At 35.8% G+C, this 20146-nt stretch overlaps 1 protein-coding gene across 3 annotated transcripts in view; it reads right to left on the reverse strand.

Moving 5' to 3' along the window:
- Positions 1–2510: 2510 nt before the first annotated feature.
- Positions 2511–20146, reverse strand: part of NOL4 (nucleolar protein 4) — a 241090-nt gene continuing 223454 nt past the window's right edge. For all 3 annotated transcript variants that reach the window (XM_074352219.1, XM_010946869.3, XM_074352220.1), the window contains one exon: positions 2511–4100. In XM_074352219.1, coding sequence (XP_074208320.1) covers positions 3907–4100 — 194 coding nt within the window. In that variant the 3' untranslated portion in view covers positions 2511–3906. The remainder of the gene's footprint in view (positions 4101–20146) is intronic.

The raw sequence follows: 20146 nt of genomic DNA on the forward strand, positions 1-20146 counted from the left end.
CACCGAGATTTCAGCCCAGTGAGACTTCCAGCTTACCAGACTGTCAGAAACGTGTGGTGTTGGTGGTAATTTGTTACAGCGGCAACACAAAACAAATACAGGCACATTCATACACTGTAATACTTACAGTCATCAGGAATAATAATTAAAAAGAATACCTCATGATGCAGAAAGTATTCATGGTATATTGTTAGGGTAGAAAAGCTGATGAGGAGATCCCATATACAGTAAAATCAAACAGAAAATTTTATATACCTATTTAGATAAACTCAGAAAGATACACTATAAAACGTGGATTCTCTGTGGATGCTGGAATTATTTTTTCCTTCTTTCTCTTCCTGTATTTCCTGAGTTTCTTTTCCTGAATTGAATTTTTTTTCCTCAGTGAATTACAGTTTGAAATCTGGGCCATGTGAAATTAGGAAATATTTTGGCCACAAAAAGATTAATCTTTGAATGTTATTTGTTAGTGGTACCAGGATTTATTAAAATAACCAGATAGTATCTGCACAGTGCCTAAGACTAAAATCTCAGGTGAAAGAACTTACCTTGATGGGTTCAGCTGGATAACCCCGTTTGTTTCTCCTTCCCGGATTCACTGTTGGCACTCATCATTGTTAAAAAGAGCCGCTGCCTTTCCTTCATGCTTTACGTGTTTGATTTTCGTTATTGGTGGGTTTTATTGTTGCTCTTTATATTTGTAGAGAACACAACTTGAAGGAAATGAAACCTCTCTAAGTGGATAAAACTCCCAGTGTTTGGTCAAATGCTTTACTTGATGTCGAGGGGATTTTTAATAACTATTATTTATCTGCACAAGTAAAGCTGCTAAACTTTAGTATAAACAGGCCTGGTTCCAAGTCAGTGCTGAATGTAAGGATTTAGTTCCTGGGAGGCCACAGATGCCAGTGACCGATAGGCGGGGCTCCTGCATCAGGTGTGCCTGCATCAAATCGTGGTTTCCGCTCTCACTATCTCTGTGCTCCTGGCAAGCTCCTTCCTCTTCTTGGGTCTCTTTGTTAAATGGACAGTGACAATTCCGATCTCCCAGTGTATTGTGGGATGTAAAGGAAATAAGACGCCTTTCCACAGGTACACAATCAGTAAGTGCTCACTATGGTTATCAGAATGCTCTTTTTACCAAGGGTTGTTCCTTGACACAACTGAAGAAAATTCAGCACCTGCTTGGGTCTGCATTCTCTGTGGTGACGTAAAGGAATATTTTCTTATGAAGTGTGATGAAGTGGTATGTGACAAGAAACTGCTGCTAACTGTCAGCAGTGACAGAAACTTCTATCTGATCTCCGAGTTCGTGATAGTTTTCTATCACCTCCTTTGAATGAGAACGTGAACCTCCATCCAGTTTCCCCAACACGCTTTATACAGGGGATGTGATCTGTAGTCTCTTGGGACAGAGGCTGAGAAAGGACTAGGCTGCTTTTAGGTACAAGTTACAAAGGAAAAGAAAAACAAAATAATACTTCGTTTTGGCCTCTGAGCTCTCCCAGGGAAATGATGGAAGTCCTGGTACCCTCATTCTTTTAGATAAATGTGCAGAAAGCAGAACATTGGGGAATTTAGTCCTTGGTGGCTGGGTGTGGGAGTTACAACTGAAGATGAAAATGAAATTAAAACTAGGGCACCTTGCTGGAACTTAACGTCTCTAAACTAGTTGCTTTGTTATCACTCTTAAGGATTTTTAATGTATATGCCGAACTCAAACCTGGGTGTTGCTTTGTGAAAAAAGCAACCATGCCAAAGCCTCAAATACTAGTACAACAAAACTCAAAGCCATAGAACAGGCACTAAAACAGGTATGTTTCTCCCAAGATGTTAAATCAGGAGTGACTAAGAGAGCCAGGTTAAAATGAGGAATAAAAGATAATACATTCTTAAATCAGATTTAAACCATCATATGAAACATCGATGGTTGGTTGGCTAATCTGCTTTACTCCTTGGAGTAAGTCACTTATTGGGCTGAGTGTGGAGATTCTGGGGGACCTTGGGATGTTCTTGAGATAGATTTGAACTGTCAATTTTGGGCTCAATGCAAGTACAAAATAACATTTCATATCACTCAGAAAGCTTGTATATTTTCACAACTGTTGTTTTAACACAGAAATCTGTTTATTAAACCCAACAAAACAGAGAAAATTATACCAGCCCTCAATTTTTGAATTTTCATTTAAATAAGCAAACTCTAAATCCACACCTTTAAAGATGTTTGTGCATCTATGTGTTTCCAAAATACTCGTATTTCAATAAGATTTTCACATTATATTCACCAACAGTATCACAAAGGTTCTTTTTTTTGTTTGTTTTTGTTTTTTGTTTACGTAACTGTAAGGAACAGTAATTCTAGAAACACTAGAAGAAAAAAGCATAGCAATGTCCACAGTTACAAGAAAAAGTGCACATTACTTGGTCACAATCACAGTCATTACTTGAAAAACTATAGGGAACAAGTAGTTAAGAAATATCACTGATGCCTTAAACTTATCAAAAACTGAATGACATAAATTTTACAGGAAATAAGGCAAATTCAGGAATGCACAAAGAATCTGTAATCCAACCAAAGCTAAACAACAGAGAAAAATTGTACAAGAAAGCGTAAACGGATGTGCTCCTCCCTAAATAATTTAAAAATAGGCTAGCCTCAGTGCACAAAGAAAATACCATTCATTTGTATCCAACACTATAAAATAAGAAAGAAGAAGGGCAAAGTGTAGGGAACAGGAGGGGACAGTTCATTGTAAGTTGCAGCTGCATCCACTGAGAGTTCTTTACATCATTTTTACCTACAACTGTAAATCATACAAATCATAACAGGAGAGGTAATGGTCTTTTTGGAAACTATTTCTGAAAGACAGAAAACTACACACGAGAGTGCAAATTTTCAGATTGTCACTTGCAACCTCTGAACATTCAGTCATCTACATCCAATTGCTGCTAGAGGGGTGCCTGTAAGATAGCAGTGGCCATCCGGGGAGAGCAGCTGTAAGAAACCAAGATGTGATTTTTTTTTCCACTGATATGTCTTTTTTAATATTAAAAAAATTCTGTGGTGAAAATCACTACGGTAAAGCTGCAGTGTTGAGTGGGATGCTTGAGACCAGCATGAGTGTAGAAATGCAGGCTTCTCTCGGAAGTAGTTGCTGATGTGACGATTTAAAAGAACGTAGGCAAGGTTTGTTTTTTGTTTTTTGTTTTTTGTTTTTTTTTCTTTTTTTCCCCAGCATCAAGTGTTATTTTTGTAGAAAGAATTTGGAAAGAGGAGAAGGCCAAGGGATGTGGAAAAGGTACTTACAGTAGTTCCTCAAAACAGTTTTCTTTTAGGACCTATGAAAAAGTTACCAAAGTAAAAATGACAATTTTGAATGAAAAACAAGTTTTCTTTTTATAAAAATTACATATATATATTTTTTTAAAATACAAGATCCTTTTCATTGTTATATCCAGTAGCAACAAGAAATTTTGGCTTTTTTTTTTTTTTTTTTTTTTTTGCCAGATACTGTAACTTTCAGTCCAGTAAGTCAGTAGCAAATTCCACTAATACTTCAGCTGGATCTTGAACTATCTTTTATACCACACGCTTCTTCTGTTTTATCCTTGAATTAGAGATAGACAGCCTTTTTTTTTTCTTTTTTTTTTTTCCCCAGATATTTATGCTGGCACACTGAAACAAAAAGCAGTAGGCTGGACACATTATCTCAAGTACTTCAGAGGTCAGAGTTCCTTTGAAGCACCTTAACATTATCACTTTAAGGATCAAGGACAATGTGGCATTAATGGAAGTATTTCTCTTAAGACTGTGCAGTAAGACCAGACGCATCTCTGCTGGGAAATCAAAATGTCATTAGTGGAAACTGCAAATTTAGACCTCGGTCAAGAGGATCATCATTAGACTCAGTTCTGTTGTAAAATAAGGTTTTCCAGTTCATCTGCGGAACGCAATAGAAATGCAGCTGATTCTCGGTATCCTGCAACAAGCTGTCTCACAGCGTTGATTTCAGTTGGACTCAGCTGGGGTCTGGAGCTTGAACTGCTGGAGGATCCTGAGCTGGTCGCCAACTGCCTCTTCATGCTGAGATCGGTGGGTCCTAGAAATACCATCACAAATTAGACACAATTTTTCTTCTAGTATCTTGAACATGAGCACTAAAGAAATGACTGTTGACTTAATTCACCTAGTCTTTCTTGAGGCGCTGCTGATACCTTTAATCAAACAATCTGCTCTCAAAGATGGAAGAAGGACATGATGGGTTTTCTTCGATTCCCTGTCCAGCCTTGGGCAGTCACCTCTTACTGAAGAAAGACAGTGAGGACCTTATCTTAACATGTGCTTTCTGGAAAGTTCAATGTTAGGTCTACCTTCCACCCGTAGAAGCATCTCGATAGTAGTGGAAATTGATGGGGATCACAAACATTCTTTATTTGCTACATTCATTAAATAATTTGGACCCCACCAGTTCAGGCTAAGGACCCTAGATTACAAACCCCTCCGTTTAGAACAAAGGAAACTGAGGACTGGGGGACTTCAATGTCATGTTTACAGGTTAATAACTTTCAAGTGGTACAGTAAGGACTTGAGTTGCAAGATTTTTTTTTTTTCATTTCAGGCCAATGCTTTTTTTCCAACAGGCTCATTAGTATTTAAAAATGTGAATATATTAGACTAATATTTGCTTTAGAAATGTTATCAGTATATAATTAGTACAAACAATAGCACAAAGAAAATAGACTCGCTATACTGCTTTAGGTATTGTTAAAGTTACTTTCGTATTTATTTGCACAAAACGTGTCAATGCTTTTTCCTTATACATATTTAACTCACTCATATAGGTCTGCTCTTTGATGACATTTTGTAAATTTTTGATGAATATTTATAAGGTGACTTAAAAATCTTCAAGTATTTAAGATGTTTCATATTCTTAGATTATTAATAAGGTTTTATTATATACTTAAGCATTCATTTTTTATAGTTCTTACCTTTCATTAAGCAATTGCCATAATCATTAACTTTGCAGTGGTAAACTTAAAATCCTTGAAAAAAATATTACTAAGTATATAACTAAAGGCAAGCTCAAAACCTACAGTGATTCTTTAACTTGAAAGTATTAGAACAGATTTTTTTCTAAACCTAATTTTTCAGATAATAGTATTCATTTCATGAACTAAACAAGGGATTTTTTTTTGTCCTTCAAGTTCTCCTTGAGGCATCACGGAGACAGGTCAGGACCCAACCCCTTCCACCCTCTCTCCCAAAGGGAGCAGAGGACTTCCGTCAGCTAGGAGGCAGATGTCCCATAAGAGGGACATAGCTTCACTTGGAATTTAATTAGGACAGAGACAAGAGCTGCACACAAGAACTCTGACATCTGAGAGAAACTTATCTCCACTTCTGCCACAGCCTTTCAAAGCTCTGATTTTCCTAGCAGGAGTTAGCTGCCATTTGTTCCGCTGTTTATAAAATCATGACACAGACATAAACTGAAAGGGAGAGGGATGGGGAGGTCACACTTGTAAGGAGGAATACTGAACAAGGAAATCATTAGCAGCAATTACTTGGAAAATCTGAGTGGATTAAGAAACCATCGTGACGTAAGGGTTTTGGTCTCTGGAGGAACTCCCTTTACATCTTCTTACATTCGAGAATCCTAGTATAAATCTTTTTTTCCCTTAAAAAACAGCTTTACTGAGATATAATTCATATACAGCAATTCACCCATTTCAAGTGTTTAATTCAGTGGCTTTAAGCATATTCAGTCAATTTTATACCATTTTCATTATGTTGAAAGAGACCCCCCAGGCTTTAGCTACTGTTCCCTTTTCCTCCTCCTTCCAGCCCAAAGCAACCACTGATCTATTTTCTGTCTCTACAGCTTTGTCTATTCTGGAATTTCATATAGATGGAATCATATATGGTCTTTTGTGACTAGCTTCTTTCACTTAACATTTTTTTGTTTTTAGGATTTAGTGCACTTAAATTTTTGTTGAAGTATATAGTTAGCTAACAATGTTGCGTTAATTTCTGATGCTAGTATAAACCTTTATGAAAGAAGAGAGAAGATTTTCCTGTTATGTAGTGTCTAGTTGGCTGGTTGTCATTATTTCATTAGAAGGTGTGACATTTTGTGATGGTTCTGCTGCCAAGCCAAGTTGTCGACTGGCATCCTGAGCTGGAATTGAAAAAGGGTGGCGCTAGGCTCCAGTTCTTTTTAGGAGGTGAGAAAGGTGGTGATTTTATTCTAATATGGATAACTCTCCACCCCCGGCTCAAAGGTATACACTTCCAAACTGGGACATGGCATTTGGTTTCTTTCCCATCATTATTAACGCCGGCAAACTCTGGGTAGCTCAGTAATTTAGAAGCCCTTCACAGCTCTGTGACTTTCAGTTCTGGATGAAAGCTGGCTTCATTACCTTGGTTTCTTTTGGATCTCCAGGGTCAGGACTGAGAATATAAAGCAAAAGTACAAGGAACTTTTTGCTGAGCATTTATTATTCAAATCTTCAGAGTTATGAGGTCGGAGTGTGAAGCAAAAAAATTAAATATTGACAAATGAATAAATTCTGTACATAATGACTCCTCAAAGAGCCCTTCCCTGTTGGTCACCAGTGTTCGTTTCTGCCTGAGTCAATGTCAGGCTTGATTGGTCTGGCTTAACCCAAACAATATAATGTAATTAGCATGTCCGTTATATAGTAAACATTTCACATTCTGAAGATGCTGAATCTAAAGAAGTGAAGGAAGGTGTTCTTGGAGACCTGATCGAATCACAGACAAGGCCACTGAAAAGTATGTTTCTGGAAGAGCAGGTCCAGTTAACAGGAAAATGAGCAAGGATAATGACACCTTAGGTGCTTCGAGAGAAGATGATTTGAACATCAAGTGCTAATGCAAATATTCAGGAAACGTGACTAGGCCAGTTTTGTATAAGTACAGCTGACCCTTGAACATGTGGGAGTTAGGGGTGCCAGCCCTCTGCCACGGTTGAAAATTTCCGAGTAACTTAGAGTCTGCCCACTGCAACTTTGATTCCTCGGCATGTGCAGATTCAATCAACTGCAAATAGTGTAGTACTATAGCATTTGCTACTGAAAAACGTCTGTGTGGGAGAGGGGGCCACACAGTTCAAATCCATGTTGTTCAAGGGTCAACTGTACTACATTTTAACCAAAATGATGCAGATCTTCTAAAAAAAAATTGTACTTAACTGAAGTATAGTTGATCGACAATGTTGTGTTGCAGGTGTACAACAAAGCGACTCAGTTATACATACTATTTTTTCATATTTTCCATGATAGGTTATTACAAGATATTGAATATAGTTCCCTGTGCTCTACAGTAGGTCCTTGTTTATCTGTTTTACACACAGTAGTGTGTATATGCCAATCCCAAACTCCTAATTTATCCCTCTGCAGCTCCCCTTTCCCTTTTGGTAGTCGGTTTGTTTTGTGTCTATGAGTCTATTCACTTTGAATAGCTGAATAAGAGATAAAAAATATTTCATGCTAACATGCAATGATGTTGGATAAGTTCAGAGCCACTAAAACCAGCCCTATATTTTTTTTAAGACTTGGGGCCACTTAAATTATAAGTAAATTCTAATTAAGTGAAACTATAGACCCATAATTCTTATTTTCAAATTACATATAATTGAAGACTTTCCCCCTATGTATGGTACATTTTTGGTTCCAGTTTTAATTAGAATTACCTTTGTGGTTTTATTTTGCTGTCAATTATCCATAGACAAGAGAGACCCCTGAACAGAGTGTGGAGCAAAGAAAAATTAAAAAAAAAAAAAACTTTGACAACAATTTTATTATATATACTGAGGAAGAATGCAAGACCTATGAAGGCAGGAAACCTTTGTGTCTTATTTACCACATTGTTTTAGGTAGCTCTGGTGGTGCATGGCACAAAATAAGGCTCGATAAATACTTTTGTAATAAATGAATGAGAAATGCCAGATAATTTTTACAGCCAACAGTCGAGAAATGGAGAGTGAGTGATGTTATTAATACCACTGGTTAAAAGAAAAGCAGTTAGACACAGAACACAGTAGATTTAATGCAACTCATTCAAGTAAAGTTACCTCTAATATATGGGAACATTAACTATTGCTATAAAAGTCACCATCTAAAGTGGTGAAAAAAATAATCTAAGTAGAATTGCTTATCAAAGTACTTTCCACACGAACGGTTGCTGAAAAAGAGAAAAAGTTATTGCCCATTTCCTAAATATGGTTTGTGTTACCAGGAAATGTTTCAGTGAGTCTTGTGTTGGACGTAAAATCTGTTCTAGCTGCATGCAACCTTCTCCTCCTTTTCTCCTTCACCTACACCCTCCACTCCCAAGTTGTGGCGCTCTGAAACATTTGGGTAACTGGCAATTCATTTAATGATTTTAAATAAGTGAGTGACATTTTCAGATTCAGGCCTTTAAACATGATGGGCCAGATAGGAAAATTTTTTTGTGTGTATATATATATATATATATATATCTTTGTATATATATATATATATATATATCTTTGTATATATATATTATATATTTTTTATTGAGGCATAGTCAGTTTACAATGTTGTGTCAATTTCTGTACAGCATAATGCTTCAGTCACACATGAACATACATATATTCGTTTTCATATTCTTCTTCACTGTAAGTTACTACAATATATTGAATATAGTTCCCTGTGCTATATAGTAGGACCTTGTTGTTTATCTATTTTATGTAAGTTAGTATCTGCAAATCTTGAACTCCCAATTTATCCCTTCCCACCCCCTTACCCACCCAGTAACCATAAGTTTGTTTTCTATGTCTGAGTCTGTTTCTGTTTCGTAATTTTTCTTTTTTTTTTTTAGAATCCACATATAAGTGATATCATAGTATTTTTCTTTCTCTTTCTGGGTTACTTCACTTTGAGAATTCTAAGGTCCATCCATGTTGCTGCAAATGGCATCGTTTCATTCTTTTTTATGGCTGAGAAGTATTCCATTGTATAAATATACCACATCTTTATCCAGTCATCTTTCGATGGACAATTAGGTGTTTCCATGTCTTGGCTGTTGTAAATAGTGCTGCTATGAACACTGGAGTGCATGTATCTTTTTGAATTAAGGTTCCCTCTGGATATATGACCAGGAGTGGGATTGCTGGATCATGTGGTAAGTCTATTTTCAGTCTTTTGAGGCATCTCCATACTGTGTTCCACAGTGGCTGCACCAAACTATGTTCCCACCCACAGTGTAGGAGGGTTCCCTTTTCTCCACACCCTCTCCAGCATTTATGGTTGGTGAACTTGTGAATGATGGCCATTCTGTCTTGTGTGAGATGATAAATCATTGTAGTTTTGCTTTGCATTTCTCTGATAATTAGTGATATTGAACATTTTTTCATATGCCTATTGGCCATTTGTATGTCTTCACTGGACAATTGCTTGTTTTGGTCCTCTGCCCATTTTTCGGATTGGGTCATTTGTTTTTTCTTATTAAGTTGTATGAGCTGTTTATATATTCTTGAAATTGAGCCTTTGTCAGTCGCATCATTAGCAAATGTTTTCTCCCATTCTGTAGTTTGTCTTTTTGCTTATGGCTTCCTTTGCTGTGCAAAAGTTTATAAGTTTAATTAGGTCCCATCTGTTTATTTTTGCTCTTATTTCCATTGCTGAGGAGACTACCCTAGGAGAATGTTGCTAAGATTTGTGTCAGAAAATGTTTTGCATATGTTTTATTCTAGGAGATTTATCATGTCTGTCTTTTCTTATATTTAACTCTTTAAGCTATTTTGAGTTTATTTTTGTGTATGGGGTGAGGGAGTGTTCTAACTTCCATTGATTTACATACTGCTATCCAGTTTTCCCAGCACCACTTGCTAAAAAGACTGTCTTTTCTCCAAATATTCTTGCCTCCTTTGTTGAAAATTAATTGACAATAGGTCTGCAGATTTATTTCTGGGCTGTCTATTCTGTTCCATTGATCCATATGTCTGTCTTTATGCCAATACCATGCTGTTTTGATTACTGTAGCTCTGTAGTATTGTCTAAAGTCTGGGAGGGTAATTCCTCCAGCTTCATTCTTTTTCTTCAATATTGCTTTGGAAATTCTGGGTCTTTCATAATTCCATATAAATCTTAGGATCATTTGTTCCGGTTCTGTAAAAAAAAAAAAAATGTCCTGGATAATTTGATAGGGATTGCATTAAATCTGTAGATTGCCTTGGGCAGTGTGACCATTTTAATGATATTGATTCTTCCAGTCCAAGAGCATGGGATATCTTTCCATTTCTTTAATCTTCCTTAATTTCCTTAATCAATGTTTTGTAGTTCTCCATGTATAAGTCTTTCACTGCTCTTATTTGTGATTTGATGATTTTCTGTAGTGGTATGCTTAGATACCAAAACCAGACAAAGACACCACAAGAAAAGAAAATTACAGGCCAATATACCTGATGAACATAGATGAAAAAATCCTTAACAAAATATTAGCAAACTGAATTCAGCAATATAGTGGGAGGAGAACACGTCATGATCAAGCGTGAGTTATTCTAGGGATGCAAGGATGGTTCAAATCCCGCAAATCAATCAATGTGATATAACAAAAACAAAGGATAAAAATCATACAGTCATATTAATAGATGAAGAAAAAGCATTTAACAAAATTCAACATCCATGTATGATAAAAAGTCACAAAAGGGTGAGTACAGAGGGAATGTATCTCAACATATTAAAGGCCATATGTAAGCCCAAGCTAACATCAAAGGTGAAAAGCTGAGAGCTTTTTCTCTAAGATCGCCCACTCTCACTTTTACTCAACATAGTACTGAAAGTCCTAACCAGATAAATTAGGCAAGAAAGAGAAATAAAAGGCACTCAAATTGGAAAGGAAGAAATAAAACTTTCACCAGTTGCAGATGCCATATTATGAATAGAAAACCCCAAAGATTTCACCAAAACTGTTAGAACTAAAAAATTCAGTGAAGTTGTAGGATACAAAATGAATATACAAAAACCTATTGTGTCTCTATATACTAATAATGAACTATGAAAAAGATAAATTAAGAAAATTATCACACTTACAATTGTATCAGTGAATAAAATATATTTTGTAATACAGGTCTACTAAAGAGAATGAAATTTTTTTTTCTTAGAGGAGGTAACATTTTGCTTAATTTGGGTTCAAATCTAGTTCCCTGTCATCAAAATTAATTGTGTGTCCTCTGGCTAATTTGGATCTGTACAGAGATTTTTCTCTATTTCACCTATGAAAATGTCTTCTAGACAGGTATTTTCCAAATACTGATATCAGCCCACAAGAATGATTTTAATTGAGCATATCCATCATGTGGAAATCATTGATAGCATTCTATTAGATTCTTCTCTTGATACTTGATTTTATATGTCAATGCATGCAGATAAATGACTTTCAAATGAAGATTAAGCTGGAAGCTCTTCAACTGAACACTTAGAGGATTTTGAAATACTGCTTTTCACTTGCATCAAGGTCCATAAAAACACTGAGCCTGTAGTATGTGCTCATAAATACATTCACTGGAAATGTGATTGGGAATGCAATTTTAATTTCTTGTTTTAACTTTGACAGTATGGGAAGTTTATAGAGCAGCTAACCATTAATTGTGATTCAGACAATGTTGGTTATTAGCAAAATGGCTTTACCACTACATAAGCTTCATATATAAGCACTGTTTTGCCTTGTATTTAGAGTGAATCCATCAAACGTTAATTCTGCAGCAAATGCTAATCTCCAAAGCCATTCAGTGTTTGATAATAAATCTTGAGGGCAGTTTTTCTTGTTCAGCAATAAAAGTTTTACCACTAAGCCATCAAACTGCTGTGTGGTAGAAGTTAGAATATTTAGATTCTGACAAAATTTCACAGAACTGATGATAATTAAATAAATGAGGACAAATGAAGTTTAAACTTGATACCACTGTTTCAGTAACACTTGCTAGACTGAAATGTTTTCCACAATGTATCTACTGGTAAATAGTTCAAGGAATAACCATATGCCTTACATAAAAGCAATTCTGTAATTTTATCCAAATAAGCCTCTTTTTGCTTCATACATCTTAGAAGGTGCCACCTCAGGTTTTACTGAATTAGTTTTTTAACTTTGAAAACACACTGAGCAGAAGTTGTTGCACTCATACCATTCATCGATGCTAATTCCGTCAATTCAAATTCATCGATTCCTCGAATAAGCAACAAAGCAGTATCAGAAACACCTTAACTTATTCAGGGACAAGGGGAACCACTTGAAATCAGTTGCTTTGTTTTTTAATTATCTATTGATATTGCCAATATCTCAATTGCTTCTACCCCTTAAGCACTGTTTTTGCTATACTGCTAGTAGGCAAACAAGTTTATTTTCTCTGGACACATTTCTTTAGTGCTTCAGCCCAACACTATTTGATTAATTCACCATCAGTCAGTGAAGTGATTTTTTTTTTCCTAGTTTGGTTAATATATGAGCCACTTAGTTTATAGTTGCATGTTCTTCTTATATTTCGATCAGGTGTTTAATACAGGTATTCTGATAATATTTTCATACTTTTCTGCCAAACAGTGCAAAAAAAATTAACCATTATTCTTCAACATCTTGGCTAATTTAGCTTATGTATATAAAGCATCCAGCACAGGGCCTGGGCTCCAGCAGATATACATAACCAGATTCAACATGCTAATGAGTTAAATTTATATTCACAAGTGATTGCAAGGTAATTTGCTTTTCTAGTGCTATTCTTGACGACAGGATTACAGTAGCATCACAAAACGTGCTGGGGTGCTTTCCATTTCTTTTTCTTTTCCTCTCTTTTAGATCTGTTGGTCTAAAATGAAGATTATCTAGTCCCTGAAGTTTTGGTAAACCTCATTTGTAAAACCATCTGGGTCTGATTTCTTTAATGAAAACATTTTTATAATACTGATTCAATATATTTAATTTGGAATATCTATTCCTTTTTGAGTCCATATTGGTCAATTATATTTTTGTAAAACAGTGTCTTGTATTTCTAAATTTTCAAGTATACTTGCATAAAGTTAAGGAAGGCTAAAACAATTTTTAATTATAAAATAGATTTTCTGCTTCCTTTCTCTTCATCTTGCCAGATATTTGTAACGTTCTTTCAAAGATTCTGCTTCTGATTTTGTTGATCTTCTGTTGCTTTTTTGTTTTCTACTTAATGTCTCCATTTATTTTCTTCTGCATGCCCCATTCTCTCTCATCTGTTTCTAACTTTTTGAGTTAAATGACTAGCACATTAGTTTTCTATTTTTTTCTAATGTGTGTCAAAATACCGCTTTCAACCCATCACACAACCTTAATGTGTAGTGTTTTCATCTTCATTAAGTATAAATATTTCTGAACAAAATGCTATCAGCATATTAATGATTCTTTGGTTGTCACCATTCATTAGGTGGTCAGTATGTCTGAGAGAATGTTGTTAGCAGATAGCTGGGGCAGGATCTAAATACAGCCAGATTAAATTTTAATTACTTTTTCAAATCCAAAGGACTTTTTTTTTCTTTCCATCAGTTTCTGAGAGAAGTCTGTTAAGTCTATGGCTATGATTGCAGATGTGTCCATTTCTTCTTGTAATTTTGCTAATTGTTTATGTATTGATTTTAAATAAAAATTATATTATTGGGACAGTAGTTTCTAGACAATGACTTTCTGATGAAAATGTTCCTTTCATTTTTAGGTAGTAAATCTTTCATGCTCCAAAGCCTTTGTCTTAAAGCCAAATTTGACTTATTGTTACACACACACACAGACATGCATGTGGGCTCATATATAGTATAAAAATTTCCTTTAAATTCCTCAAGATTGTTTTGTATGGGTCTTTTCTATCAATGTAGAACTATATTTTATTTATGTATCCACTTAAGGACGTGTCCTGACCAAAAAAAAAAAAAAAAACAGATTATAACAGAACAAGACTTTTAAAATGTTAATACAAGGACTGGGATCACGCCATCTTCAGGGAACTCATCCTTTGATTAAGAGAGAAGATCTGATGCTACAGTTCAGAGGGAACCATTTGTCTCTCCTGAAGTCTGTATCAAACTAAACAAATTTTTAACCCATTTGGGTCTAACCTAATATGATCATGCTTTCAAGTCTTTAACTCCTCTTGACTTCAAATTTATTCTACTTAATAAACACTGGTTATCAACATTAGGCTACCAAAAAGCAGGGTGTTTATCTATAAAACATGTAACAAGTTACTGAGACACTCTACAGATATTTAAGAAAATACAAAAAGCAAGATATATATATCACTGTCAAGGCCAAGTAGTTGTGTAAAGCATCACGCAAAGGAGAAAGAGGAGTTTACAGATCACCCCTCTTCTTCCCCCCAAAGAAGTCTTCTTTCTAGCAAAACTAGGGATCAGATGCTGACAGCAATTACAGGTTGAACTGGAGATCCATTATAACATATTCCCCTGCTGACTTGAAGGCAATTCTGATTGTTTAAACTGTAATTGTCGATATCCCATACATTAAAAAATTATACATGATTATCATGGGACAAGTTTAGTAGCCAAGTCTTTATATACTTCAAAATATAAATCTCTTGGAACTGCCTTTAAAAGTTCATCTATTAAATTTCCCTTTTACCAGATTTTCCTGTATCTTCACCTTTTTTCTATTGTCTTAGTCCATTTGTTTTATTTAATTTTTCTCATCTAAATGTTACCTTGCTAAAAAAGAAAAAAAAAAAAAAAAAGACCAAAGAGAACAACCACAGTTAAATATCTCAGGATTTTTGTTCTCATCTCAATGAGATGAGAGCACAGTTTTCTACACCATCAACTTTTCCTCCTTGGCTTTCCTAATCTTTCCTTACATTTGCTAATTCCTGATGGTACTCAGCTTTGTAAACTGCCTGAGTTTATTTAGTGTGTGGTCTTTGTACTTGAGCTCCAACTCAGTATTTGGTAGAGACCTGGTTAATCATTTTGATGAACTGTGGATGACCTAAAAGTATGACTCGGCATTCCAGCAGAGTCTTGGAAATTTGTAAGGGGAAAGACTCATCGCGTGTTTCTGTCTTCTGCCTATATTTTGCTTGTGGGAAAAGATAAAAATATTGCAGTAGGGAGACAAAAGAGTTACTTTTTAACTTCAGCTGATTCAAACATACTATATGAGGGCATTATGAATTACTGTATTATTTAGGGGGTTATGTATTTACATATATGCATTTTTTTTTTAGTAACAGGAAGCAGTCTCTAAAACCAGAAGAAAATGAAACATCCATTTACTATTTTTCAGAGAGCTCATTGGGTCAGATATCATAGTTGCTTGAACCATTGGGTTCTGATTTTCCTGGCCACCGCTAATGTCTTAATTTTCTAGGAATTTCCAAGCATTAGTAGGAAGTCTAGCAAACAAGGAGCATAAGATGAAAATGCCCAGAACGCCCTCAGGAAAGACTAGTTATCTGTTTTATTCCTTTACCCTTTTATACACTTTAATTTTGTTCCATTTTTAAGTGAACAAAAAAACCATAGGCCACATTTTAAATGTCAGTTATAAAATTATCCATTTATGTGTATCTAGTCAATCTATTTCAAGAAATATTTAAAGATCCTTGAAAGGAATAAACTGGATGGAAACTACCTGTGTTAAGGTATTGATAACTCAAATAGTAAAAACCTACTAATAGATTTGGACTTGGACACAGGTTTCTTCTCCAAATGATAAAATCTCATTTGTTAGACACACAAAAAAGGTGTAGCATATAATGATAAGATTATAAAACTGGCATGTGAAAAACCTGGGCTCAAGTCCTAATGCAGAAAACTAGCCTTGTGAATTTGGGCAAATCACCTACCTTCTCTGAGATTCTCAACACTGCTGAATAATAATCCTACTTTTGTCTATTTCTCAGATTGTTGGAGCAGGGGGAGTGAAATTTGACTATGAGGGTTAAATGGTCCAATAAGATCTTTTTCTTAACTGGGACCCTACCTTTGCCTTAACTCCTCAGTGATAATAAAGGATTCAGGGATTACTTATGTTAAAGTCTAAAGATTTATTTAAACTGATGACTTACTATATTAATCAAGGTTCTCCAGAGTAACAGAACCAACAGAGGGTGTATGTGTGTGTGTGTGTGTGTGTGTGTCTGTGTGTGTGTAACATTACACAATAAGGAACTGGCTTGATTATGGAGGCTGGGAAGTCCCAAGATCTGCAGTGGGCAAGCTAGAGACCCAGGAGGGGTGATGGTGTAGGTCTAACCTGAGTCCTAAGACCTAAGAACCAGGAAAACTGGTCCCAAACCTGGCAGGCTCATGACCCAAGAACTGCTGATACTTCAGTTCGAGTCCAGAAGCAGGAAAAGACCAAAGCCCCTGCTCAAGCACTTAGACAAAAGGCGTTTGCCCTTTCTTAGCCTTTTTGGTTCTATTCAGGTCTTCATTTGATTGCCTTCTCTAATGGGGGTGGGCCTTATCCAATCTCCTTTGCCTAGCCCACCAACTGAAATGTTAATTTCATTCAGAAACACCCTCCCGGATACACCCAGAATAGTGTTTGGCCAGTCAAGGTGACATAAAATAACATCCTATTCATATATCCTATTCAATGTAATTTTCCTTCTGATCTCAAATGGCAGATATTCTAAATTATACTCTTCTTTTTGGTAGGGGAAAGTAATTAGGCTTGCTTATTTATTCTTAGAGGAGGTACTGGGTATTGAATCCAGGTCTGCATGCATGCTAAGCACACTCTCTACCACTTGAGTTATACCCTCCCTGCTAAATTATTTTTTTAGATAGTTACCCAAGACAAGGTGAACAAATAAGAGTTGGTTTTTCTATATGCTCAATAGGAATATGAATTATTTTAAATTCTTGGATATTGGACAAACACCCACATAGTGTTTATATACCACAATGATTAAAAAACTTAGGGTAACAACAACCATAGCAGAAATACCGATGGCTCATGAGGCAGGGTTTACGTGAATTAGTAACCCCAATTCTGGAGGAGTTATTACTTCACTAATAATTACCAATCCAATGATAGTTAATAATTATAATACTGTAATATTACAATAATGTTATAAAAATCCAATATTGACTCTCAGCTTGGTGATTATGTTAGAGAATAACACTTTAGTAAAAATTCCTTAAAGTATAATAGTGAATCTGTCTCACTGTTTTAAAGGACAAAATGAGAATTTTTAAAATAAAATTTCCAATATCCTCATCAGTCTCAGTAACCTGAAAAATATGCTATCATTTCAATTTATGTGTTTTAAATCCCTCAAAGTTCACTCTAAATAAATAATATAGAACTCATAGAATAAAGTGTTCTTGTAGGAGCCTATATATATACACATAAATATAAGTTTTTAAGTTATATATGCATAGAAAAGTCAAATGAGATGGTTTAGTCTGAAATTTGTTTTCAAAATTTTCAGAGAGCAGTCTGTTTTACTTTGTTGTCTTGCACAAAAAGGCTTTATCAATATTTTCAGGAGATGGATAAATGGTATATATCCTTGGTAATTTTTACACTTTTTGCCTTGGAAGTGAGGGTGAACATGGGATGGAGTAGATACTGCTACCTCTGAAGTATGTATTTTGCATTTAGAGTCTAATAATCAGAGGTTGAGAAGGAATAAGACTATTACAGTAACTATAATTGAACCAAGTCTATTGAATCATCAAATTGAAACTAAGGTCAGCAAGTGTGGCTATTCTGCATGTTTAAAAAGAATGTCCAAGAGTGGTTCCAGCATCATGGCAGCTTAAGATGTTGCTCCTTTTCGTCCCCATTTTTGAACAGTAAATTAGACATTTGTTCTTGAACATCCAAGTTCATGAAGCAAACCAATCACCCTCTTTATCTCAATGCAAGAACTTCCCTAAGACACAGTATAATAAAGTTGGCAGAAATCAAAGATAAGGAGAGAATCCCAAAAGCAAGCAAGGGGATAAAGATCATAACCTACAGAGGAACCCCGTTCTAGGCTGTCAGATTTCTCAGGCCAGGAGAGAATGGAACGACATATGCAAAGTGTTCAAGAAAATAACTGTGAGCAGAAAGTACTCTGGCAAAGTTACCGTTGAGACATGAAGGAATAATAAAGATTTCCTCAGGAAAAAATCTGAGGGAGTGTATTATCACTAGACATACCGTGCCAGAAATGCTGAAGTCAGGTCTTAAAACTGAAAGGATGCAAATCAATGATAAGAAGAGGTGAAAATATACAACATACTGGTAACACAAAAGTAAATATAGTGATATTAAAAATATAGCTACTCTAACTTAATACAAAAGATAGTGGTAAATAATGATATAAAAATATAAAAGGGGGAGTAAACAGGTAAAGCTTTCATAGACAGAAACAAAAACTACAGAAATATGAAACAACCAGAAAACGATACGACGCTATGAGTAAGTCCTTGCATATCAATGACAACTCTAAATGTGACAGAGGGACTCAAGCTAGCGGAGTAAGAAGACACTGAGTTCACTTCCTCTTGCGTGCACACCAAAATCACACCTACTTACAGAGCAACTGTCTGTGAGAATGACTTCAACAATAGCAGAAAAGACTTCCCACAACTGAAGATACGAAGGACCCACAGCGAGACAGGAGGGGAACAGACCCACACATGGAAAGTTCATCCCTGAGAAGCAAGGAGATACTTGCACTGGGAAGATGAACCCCCAGGAAGCTGGGCTTTAAACAAATAAAGCTGACACTCAGGAGAGCTGAAAGGCTATTGGAAATAGACTCCACTACTAAAAGGCACGCAGAAAAGTTCACCTTGGAGTTCCAGCACAGAGGCAATGACTGGGTCAGACCCACTTTCTGATCTTGGAGAGCCTCTTGAAAGGCAGGAGGCGGCAAGGACTCCAACAGTAATCAGCCTGACCACAACAGAAGGGTGCAGGGGACGCACCCAGAGGAGCATCTAGCTCTGGTGACAAGAGTGGGGCATGCTCCTGGGCCCCATATATAAGGCTACTCCTCCAAGATCGGGAGACAGGCAGGCCTACATAAGACACAGAAATAAACACAGAAGTTAGGTAAAATGAAGAGGCAGAGAAATATGTTCCAAATGAAGGAATAAGACAAAACTCCAGTAGAAGAGGTAAATGAAATGGAGATGAGCGTTCTCCCCGATACAAAATTCAAAGTAATGATTATAAACATGCTCACTGATCTTGTGAGAAGGATGAACAAACACAGAACATCAACAAGCAGAAAAGGAAAGAGCCAATGAGAGCTGAAGAATATAATTAACTGAAATGAAAATTAAACACTAGAGAGAGTCAACAGAAGTCTGGATGACACAGAAGAATGGATCAGTGATCTGGAAGACAGTAGCAGAAATCACCCAAGCTGAACAGAAAAAAGGAAAATTTTTAAAGAGACTAGTTTAAGGGACTGCTAGACAATATCAACCACATTCACATTATAGGCATTCCAGAAAGAAGAGAGAGAAATGGGCAGAGAATGTATTGGAAAAAATAGGTGAAATCTATCTAATCTGGGGAAAGAAACAGACATCCAGTCCAAGAAGCAGAGTCCCAAACAAGGTGAACTGAAAGAGGTCCACACCAAGACCCATTATAATTAAAACAGCAAAAATTAAAGTTACAAAGAGACTGTTTATACAGGGAACTCCCGTAAGATCATTACCTGACTTTTCAGCAGAAACTTGCAGACCAAAAGTGAGTGGCATGATATATTCAAAGTTCTGAAAGAAAAAACCTACCAACAAGAATGTTACTTGACAAAGTTATTATTCATAATTCAGAGATAAACTCTTAACTTTTGTTTGTAAAACTCTTTATCACCACTAAATCAACCTTACAATACAATGTTAAAAGGGACTTCCCTAAGCATCAAAGAAAAGGCCACAATTAGAAGTAAGAAAATTATGATAGGAAAAAAAAAAAACTCACTGGCAAAGGCAAACATATACTAAAGGTAGTGGATCACACAGTTACAGAGCTGGTAGGAAGGTTAAAGACGACAGTAGTAAAAGCAGCCATGTCTACAATAAGTAGATAAGGGATATGTGAAGCAAAAGTATGCAAAATAGGTCAAAAACATAAAACACTGGTAATGTAAACTGGGTCAGTCACTAT

The sequence above is a fragment of the Camelus bactrianus genome, chromosome 24 (assembly GCF_048773025.1).
Source record: "Camelus bactrianus isolate YW-2024 breed Bactrian camel chromosome 24, ASM4877302v1, whole genome shotgun sequence".
NCBI lineage: Eukaryota > Metazoa > Chordata > Mammalia > Artiodactyla > Camelidae > Camelus > Camelus bactrianus.